This window comes from Trachurus trachurus (genome assembly GCF_905171665.1).
Source record: "Trachurus trachurus genome assembly, chromosome: 12".
Taxonomy (NCBI): domain Eukaryota; kingdom Metazoa; phylum Chordata; class Actinopteri; order Carangiformes; family Carangidae; genus Trachurus; species Trachurus trachurus.
The window spans coordinates 9,021,329-9,030,927 of record NC_139908.1 but is presented as its reverse complement, the minus strand read 5'-3'; the positions used below and the strand labels follow the sequence as shown (position 1 = coordinate 9,030,927).

General features: G+C 40.9%; 1 protein-coding gene across 4 annotated transcripts in view; it reads left to right on the top strand.

The window, feature by feature from the left end:
• Nucleotides 1–957: 957 nt before the first annotated feature.
• fcho2 (FCH and mu domain containing endocytic adaptor 2) overlaps nt 958–9,599 on the top strand; it is a 48,195-nt gene continuing 39,553 nt past the window's right edge. For all 4 annotated transcript variants that reach the window (XM_083984271.1, XM_083984270.1, XM_083984269.1 and 1 more), the window contains exon 1: nt 958–1,141. In XM_083984271.1, the coding sequence (XP_083840397.1) occupies nt 1,109–1,141 (33 nt within the window). In that variant the 5' untranslated portion in view covers nt 958–1,108. The remainder of the gene's footprint in view (nt 1,142–9,599) is intronic.

Genomic DNA, 9,599 nt, shown 5'->3' with positions numbered 1-9,599 from the left:
AAAGTTAGTGCTATCTCAGTAGCTGATGCTATCTTTTATCAGCAAGGCTCAGGACTCTCGAAGAGTATATCTTCTTCCAAACTTAGATTTTAGTGTTGCGTTTGTGGGTGCAATGTGTGATTATGATTTTAATATGTCTTAATGCTTGTAGTAGCAACAGGACAATTTGCAGACCTAATAAAATGAACGTTTACACCCACACTTAGTGATTTCTCTTTCTTACATGGAGCCTGTGTCCTAATATAGCACAAAACGCTGCATGGGAGGGGGGCAGCCAGACATGCAATAATATTTACACCACCTGCATGTTTACTATGCATTCATGTTTGACTTCCTTTTTTAACACTATTTGTGGAATCTGCGTTGCCTTTAAATACACAAGCTCTGTCGGAAATTTACAACTCATTAGGATCACGAAATTATTATGATAAACAAGGACAAAAAAAACACACACTAAATCGCGTAGGGGCCTGCATTTATGAATTTGCGTTGAAAATAAATACATAAATAAAGATTAGGAGGCAGTTTGCACTAAATTAATTCACAACCCGGCTGGAATTCAACGTAAATCCACATTATGTCATATTATATCGAGGATATTGTGTATTCATTTATTTATTTTACTTGGTTTATAATATTTTTAAACATTAACTTTTCACAATTGTTTTTTTTTCTTCAAAAGGTTAATTCAGTTTATCCTGATCGATATTCCTGTTACCACACCTTCAGTCTGAATGAGTGCTGGAGTTAACGTGGAGCACCTGAAAGCACCATTTTTTTTCTCCCCCCAACCCACCGTTGTTTTGACCGATGTCTTTTAACCGCCATTGGTAGCGCTGTTTCGGCCACTCTGCCTCCCTCTCTACCACGGGAAGAAACCAACCGTAGGGGGGGAGAGAGAGAGAGAGAGACGCAGCAGCAGCAAGCCAGTAAAAGCCATAGACTGGAGGTGGAGTTTAAAGGTGGGGAGGGAGAAGAAAGGGGAGGAAAACGGGGAGGAAAGGCAGATACAACAGAAACAAGGGGGGGGAGGACGGCGGATGATTTACGCTTTGAAAGTTGCATTACAACGGATTTGCGAGTTGCGGCGAAGAGGAATAAAAACAAGATGATAACGCCCTACTTCCTAGAGAATTTCTGGGTAGGTGGTGTGTCTTCTCTCTATTCGCCGTGTTTACACCGGTGCTATTCCTTATTATTATTATTCTCTTACGGTGTTGTTCCCTCCCTATCATGTCCATGTCATGCTAGGAATAGTTGCATGAGGAAGTCGCCTAATGTTTTCGTGCCGGCTCTTGTGAAAGTGGCCGCTGTCCGGTCCGGTGCTGCTAGACTCTGGGCACCGGTCAGCCGCTCTCCGGCCCCGGCCATCGTTAATTTTCTTCGGCGATTATTATTTTGCCCACCCCGGGATTTTGGGCCTCTCTCTGTCTGTGTGAACCCACCGAACGTGTAACCTCCAAGATTCCACCCCCGGCTGTCGCTCATTGGCCAGCTCGGGCTGGCTTGGAATGTTGATGGTCAGTTGCCTGAATCTCATTGGACGCCTCGCCTGTCACTCACAGCCCCGTTGGGCCGCACGCGTCATTTTTCTTCCGTAACAAAGTTTCACTGAGAGGCCAGATGTTTAGTGAGTTGGAGAGACCTCAGCTTCAAAAAGAAAAACACGGTTTCACCACTCGCACTGTATCGGACACGTAGCTCATTATGTTAATATAGTGAATGCGGTTGTTTTACTATTACTTATGTGTGCAGTTGTTGTCTATTTTACGCCCCTAAAGGTCATTTCTGTCCCGGTAATTATTTGACGTGGCTCTGTTATGGCAGGTTGGGAAGTAAAAAACGAAATATTAACAACCGCAGTATTTCCTTTACAGCCTCCTCTGCCTTTCACCTGCCGTTTTTATTGTTGTTTCCAAAACACTAAAGCTATAAAAACAGTGTTATCAATGGTGCGAACAACTCAGCTCATAACTTCATGAGAGCTAACCTAAGGTCACGTCCTGCACTGTAACCACTGCAGAAAGTGTGGGTTATGTTTTGTATATTTTTAGTCACACTGAGTCATACCTGAACTAACGTGTGAGCTGCAGTCTCTTTGTTTGAGGTTTTACACTTTGACATCAAAGGCTTTTGGATGACAGCAAGAGGTAAACTATAGGTGACTGAATATGCCATGTATGCTTATAAATGTGTTATTGCTTTGCTTGGTTGTTACGTAAAAGTTATGTGCACATATGTAGTGTTTAGATTATATTTCATGATGTCAAAAACACATATTATCTTTTACATATAGCATTTTATTTAGTTCCTCTGCTTGAAATAACCTCCATTCATAAAGTATCTCTGTCTTCAACCAACGTGGGAAAATAGAGCTTGAGTTTGGTTTTTTTTAGCCACAGCTTTCCTGCTTTCAAAGCTGATAAATAACTTATTTACTGAATGGAAACTACATTACTGTAAGCAATGCATTTGAAGTAATTAGAAAGTTACAGTGCTGTCAATTTCTTAAGTCTTTTTTTCTTCTAAGGGAGACTTCATCATTAGCTAAATGGCAAAGAGGAGAGCTGAGACGGGGTTGGTTCTTCAATCTGCCCTTTGTGCCCTGCAGTGGCCCACAAGAGAAACCAGTGATGGCAAAGATCAGCTGTGTGTTTAACATGCAGGGCGCACGCACACACACACAGGCGACACACTTGGCATTAGGAGATGCATCCATTTCCCTTTGACTTGACTACAAATCATCACCACAAGTAGACACACACATACATAAACAAAGACATGCACACATTAGGCCGTCAGTTTTCAGTTTTACTTTTACACAGCACACAGAAAGGCAGACACACCTCTTCACCCTGTCCTCTTTTTGCTGTGTAATCATTGTACAGACATTTCTTTTCCGTGTATGCAATCTTGGATCGAATCTCACATGTAGACAATTTCTCTCCTCAGCTGAATAAACAAGTTATTTTGGATTTAGCAGCCAGACACAGGGTACAACAAGCATGTTGTTTTTCTGTCTAACTTGCAGCACTTGATCGGTCACTGGCTGCAACATTTCCGCTCACCAGTTTTTTACTTGCACGTCTCATTTCCCTTTTTCTCTGTGTGTTAAATGTGCATGAGTAGCTTTAGCTCGCTATGGATGAAAAGCTTTCGTAGCACAAGTGCACCATGTGTCAGTGTCCTCACTTGGACTGAAATGCCTCAGTCGGTGGATTTCCATGGCAGCAGGTAGCAGAGCCAGACACTAATGCTCTAGTTTCAGGCCTATATCTGTGATAAGCTTATGTTTAATGTGGGAGTCTGTTCGCCTCCAGCCTGTCATGGGAAAATAAGATGGTAGTGTGATAAGCAAACAGTGTTGATAGAGCCAACAGCCCCAGGATAGCCGTCTTCTCCCTGGTGTCTGTATCTTGTATGCGTGTGTGTGTGGTCTAATAGGTTCTCATTGTGCAAACCTTATGGTCGAGTGTTGCAATAAAATAACATAGCAAAGACTTGGGTTATAGGAAGAGATGGTCAGTTTTCTATGATGACGCACTTCCTCTCAGTCGGTCGGCCCCCTTTCATCAACCGAGCCTCAGATACACAAACAGAGCAGCGACCATCTTTGTCCTCAGAGGAAGAAGGTCTTGCTGAGCTTGAGCCTTGAGAACCAGTGTAGTCGTTCCCAGAGGGGTGAAAAGATTTTGGTCAACATTGACTTAAGGTTTTTGCTTGAAACAAAAAATCCTGTCTCACGTTGTTGGGCTTGTTGTCATTTAGCTTTTTCCACCAGCTCCTCCATGTTCATTTAATTTCATAATTTATTACGAGCTTGTATGAAAAAAAAAAAATTAAAGGGACTACGAGGACTTTCAGAAAGCGTAAGTGTTTTCACACTACATTTCCCATGAGCCTCTGCGCGCACGCTGAAAATCTTGGACCAGTGCAAGATGGACGAAAGCGAAAGCATTTGCCAAGAATGTCAAATGCTCAAAGGTTCGAAGACAATCAGATACCGTCGTAGTTCCGACCATAAACGATGCCAACTAGCGATCCAGCGGCGTTATTCCCATGACCCACCAGGCAGCGAGTCGACCACTAAATAATAATACCAAAACAACTATTAAGACAAAACAATATATTTATCGAATATGGACCCATTAACAAGTGGAAATGTAGATTCGTCCACATTAATATGAGACTCTTTTATAACCAAATACAAACTCCTTGTGGTCTCTTTAAAAAATGTGACATGATGACAAAAGACAACATGATTTGAAAACCAAATAAATGAACAGACAAGCTCACATAGACAACATCATTCCTAATAACAAAGAATCCTAAAAAAAGAGTAGGAGGAAGTGTAACACTTATTTAGTCCTACCATTACATACACATAGAGAAACTACAATGTATCTACCCTATAATATATATAATATAGAGGTGGATAGCTGTGATACACTAACCTGTTGTAGGATTATCATATCACTGTAACGTAGTAATGGTGAAGCTCTGGTGCATTTGTGTTGATAGCACAAACAAAGCCCAGCCTGTGTGTGTGTATGTGTGTGTGTGTGTGTGTGTGTGTGTGTGTGTGTGTGTGTGTGTTGCTTGCTGTTGGACTGATGAGTTGCGACAGCTCAGTGCACCGCTCCCAGACCTCGGTTGGTCACATGACCCAGGGCAGACACTCTGATGTCATCCCGCTGTCTACCGGCTCCCAGAGCTCAGGGGGTCTGCAGGCTGCACCAGGCCACCGTTTACAAGACACAGAGCGAGAGAGACACACTCTTGTTTAACTTTACCCAAATTCCTCAGAGGAAGTGTTCACTCACTCGTACGTCTCTCCGCTGCTCTCACCTGAACATTTGGTCAGAAGTGGATGAGTCACGTTAGCTGGCAGTGGCACACTCTTGATCCTGTTTAATATCTTTTCTTGGTTCACTTTGCTGCTGTTGGATCCAAAACTTTTTAACTTACTGACACACACTTAACAACCACATGATACATTTTGCACCATTATATGAGGAATTCATACTATGTAGTCGACAGAAGGGACTTAAAAAGAGGCCAGGACAGAGTAGGTTTTGTTGAATCTGCCTGAATACCGATGAGTTTATGTATACTGTGGTATGAAACATCTGTAATTATTTAAGTTTTTCTGAACACTCACAGTTCGTATTGAGTGAATGCTATTTGACTTAATTTCCTATTCCTTATATTTGCAGTAAGGAAAAGGAAAACATATTGGTGTGTCAGAATAATTCACTATTACATTTTTATTGTGATATCTCCAGAAAATCTGGAAAAAAAAGTTAGCTGTCATTCAAAATTGTGTTTAGTTGTCTGTCATGTGTCTTTCGTCTCTTTTGGATGAATGAATTAGCCTCAAAGAGAGTCTGTAAACATAACTGTACAAAAGGAACAATCACACATCTGCCATCACAGTATTATCACATGTGTATCGTGAGCACAATACAGTGTATTACGTGTATTATAATCGCAGTTATCATTAAAAACAGTTTATTGTGACACTCCTACATGGAAATCATGGTTGTTTACTGGCATGTTTTAACCTCACATAGATGCTGAACACTTTGCAGTCTAAATAACAGAAGCACCTTTCCGTATAACGTAATACAGTTTCACACAGTCACAAACTACATCTTTGAAAATGACTCTTAAAGGGATTGTTCAACATTTTGGCAAATTGGCCCAATCCCTATAGTCTTAGGAGTAGGTTCATTACCTTTAATTGTCGGTGCAAGCTATTTTTAGAACAGCGGAGCAGAGCCGCAAGCTGCTCAGCGCTACCTCTAAAACAACTCTGTCTTGTAACGTTCTGTTATTATCTCATAGCGTGGTGAATGTGCAGGCCACAACTTGTCCACCAGAGTGTTTTGGAGTTGTTGGATTGTGTATTTGATGAGTTTGATGAGGGAAACCAAGAAATCCCATGAGCCTCCGTAGCGTAGCTCTGAGCAGCTCGTGGCTCTGCTCCGCCATTCTAAAAATAGCTTGCACCGACAATTAAACATAACGAACCTACTCCTAAAACAATAGGGATTATAGCAATGGGCTAATTTGCCAAAATGTTGAACTATCCCTTTAAAGGTGAATCAACACCTTTTTGAAACAGTTTCAACAAAAACAGAACATTATAACCTTCATGAGATGAGATAAGGTTTTTTTTACGAAGTAGTTTTGGCTCACGTAGAAGTTTTAAATGACTCTCAGGCTTCATCTTATTTATCCTTTTGTTGCTAGAAGCCGTTAACCAGGACTTTCCTTTCCATGTCATGGGTTGCATTACTGCCTGTCAGGCCATAAACACTCGATTCCCCACACACAGGATATTGAAACTGGTATTGTGCTCGAACAGAAAGAGAGTAAATTCCTGTCCTCCTCTGCATGGCAGATGTTACATGATAAACTGCAGCGCTGTGGTTTTTGTTTATCTGTCCTTTAAGGTGGTATCTGCGATTATGCGTGTCAATGTAACAGTTTTCTTTTTAGCGTTTATTTCACTGTGTAATTACATTGATGTCGTTGTTGCTCTTGTTGTGTGTGTGTGAAAACAAAACATATATTTTGGAAGCAGTGTGTGTGGTATGTTTTGCTGCGACGGCTCTGAGCTGTTTAATTATCCCACAGCCTGTGTATCGTTCTCAGGTTATTGAAGTGTCTTATTGACATAGGAAACTGTGGCCTCGTGAAGGAGCTATGTGCTTTATATACGATGACATGAAGCTGGATAGAGTTTCCTGACAGTCTGTTGATCATTTTCATGTGTAAACCTAAAGGTTGATCCGGTTTGTCATCATCTAAGAAGCTTCAATTCCTACTTGTTTAAAAAAAGAATAAGGCTTAAAAATGAATGAAAAGTATCGACTGATTACTCAAAAGTTTCTTTTCTTTTCTTTATTAAAATCCCCATTAGCACCTGCAGCAGCATCGGCTATTCTTCCTGGGGTCTGACATACCCACAACATACACATAAACATTCACATATACACATAAGAAACATACATTCACATATACACATGAGAAACATACATTTATACATGACACAACAAGAACAAACAAGGCTCCCTAATAATGAACAAACCACAGAAACAATCTGACAGACATTTGACATACATGGCATATATTAACTTGGAGTAGTTATGTGATTTTCTAAATGTTATTTTTGTATTAGACAACAGGAGGTAGATTCAGTTACCAAATTGTGACGTGTATGTTAATGCTGCTCAAGAAGGGGAACGGGAATTATTAGAAGTAAGAGGGTAAAACTTGTCCTCAGGAAACAGGTGGCAGAGTCAAGAGTCAAAGCTTTGTCACTTGTTGTGTAGCTGTTGTATAACTTCAGTGAAGAGGTCCTTGAACCTTCAGTTCTCTGTGAATTGTGTTGGTAGCTTTTTTTTTCTTCTAGGAAAAGGCGCACAGGCTGGTTTAGCTTGAGTCTGAATAATTACTCTATAACCTGAAGCTGTGGTTTATTGATGTGGATTAAAACTCTCCGTTTTAATAGTAAGCGAGGTTCCTGTTTTGTTTAGTTTTTTCCGTCTAGTTACTTATGAGTGAGACCACTCTTCTTCTTCCTCACAGCATGAGCTTTGGTGCACGTTCAACCATGACGTCAGATGTCTGGTTGCTGAGCTGTTACCTACATTTTTTTCTGCTTCTTTTCAGCCCAAATCACACACATGAGTCCTCTGAAATGTGTCGCAGCCATTATGTAAGTTTTATGTTTTGTAGCGTCTCTATGAGTGATGATATTGGCACCGTGTGGACGCGCTCTTCGCTCTCTCCTCCTTGTTTTGTGATGAACTCCAGCCGTCTCAGCCGCACACTGTGCTATTGCTCAAAACCGTTTGATTGACACGTGCGCTAACCTCTCAGGATGTTGTTGTCGTCCCCCTCTGGGGTGGGGCAGACGGTTCAAAACCTCTCCATCTTAAAAAAAAAAAAAATCCAAGCATAATGAGGACTTCTGAATTTCACAACGTGTGGTTGGAATATTAAACACTTTTCATCAATGAGTCTCCAGACGAGGATGTTGAGAAACTCTGGTATCACTTCTTCTCCTGCTGCTGTTCATCTACATATGGTTGGTTTTGGTTATACAGCCCCAGTTTAGCTAATAAGTAGAAGAATTAAAGATTTGCTGTCAACTTGTACATCATATTTCATCAGGTCTGATTAAAGTGACGTCTTTACAATCTTGGCTTCTGCCTTGTGGGATTTCTTTTCTTTTCTTTTTGGTTGAAAGAATCAATTCCAGTATTGTAACCTGGTGAAAAGTCCAAAACGCCCTGAGCTGTTTCCCGTGTTTGTTTTTATTTTTCTTTGTATTCATTGATAACACATTCCTCATGAACATGGACATTGCGCAGAATGGACTTTCTTCCTGTTGCTGTTCTGCTCTGTTTGGAGCCGTGTGTGTCTGTGTGTGTCTGTGTGTGTGTGTGTGTGTGTGTGTGTGTGTGTGTGTGTGTGTGTGTGTGTGTGTGTGTGTGTGTGTGTGTGTGTGTGTGTGTGTGCGTGCTCTCACTTTCGTCACTTCCCTGTTTTGTGGATTGATTGGCCAATTGTCAATGTTTCCCCTCACTCTGTGTTCTTCGTAGTTGCATGATAATGCAGGTTTAAACGTCTTGTTTAAAGTCACCGTCCTGTTGTTGACATCTCATGCATACAGTAGGTATTTAACAGTTGTTTTGGCAGGAAACACATCTGAGTGGTCCTCTCCCTCCCTGGGGGCAAAGCAAGATGCTTTTTTTCTTTTAAAGTCTATTTGCTCTGTAAATACAGTCCTATTTGGAGCTGGCTCTGAGTTTCATTGTGACACAAACGTCATGACCTTTCATGTTTGTCGGTGTGGAAAAAAACAAGGCTTAAAAACCCATGTTGTAGCCTGTTGTGCCAAACTGCTGACAGTGACTTGCTCCAGGAATCAGGAAATATCTGTCACAAGAATGAGGATGAACACCAGTCGTGCAGCGGAGGCGTTAAACTATCTACTTTCAAGTGAAGTTTGAGTTTCCTTGTCGTCCCTATTTGAGACTTTAAGCACTGACGCTTCATTCCTCTAGCAACAATTATGATATGGATATGGCAATCAATCAAAAAACCATTAATTCTCTGGCTGTCATTATATTCTGAAGGACAGAGGCTGTGTAAATCTGTTCTCACAAATAATCTTGTCTTTTTTTTAAGGAGTCATGATTTGTGTGTTTCCTCTCCGCTGACACAACGGCCTAATGGAGGAAGTGAAGTGATTCTTCTTCTCTTCTCACAAGTGACAAGTATAGTAGAGGGTATAGCAGGGCTAGAAACGGAGACTGCCTCTAACTCAATTCGATTATGATTCATCAGTCTACGATTTCAGTTCGATTCGAATACGATACATCTCAATGCATCACATCCTCAATGTTCTATGTTGCCACACATGGCTTTTTCATTATTTAACATAAATAGTCAGATAAATATGATCACGTTTTAGTTACATAAAATAAAATTGAAAATATCATCTGAATGCATTTCCACAATACAGCAGCTTCCTTGGAGTCTGACACACAAAGAAAGAGAAAAAGCCTAGCCTGCTTAAACAT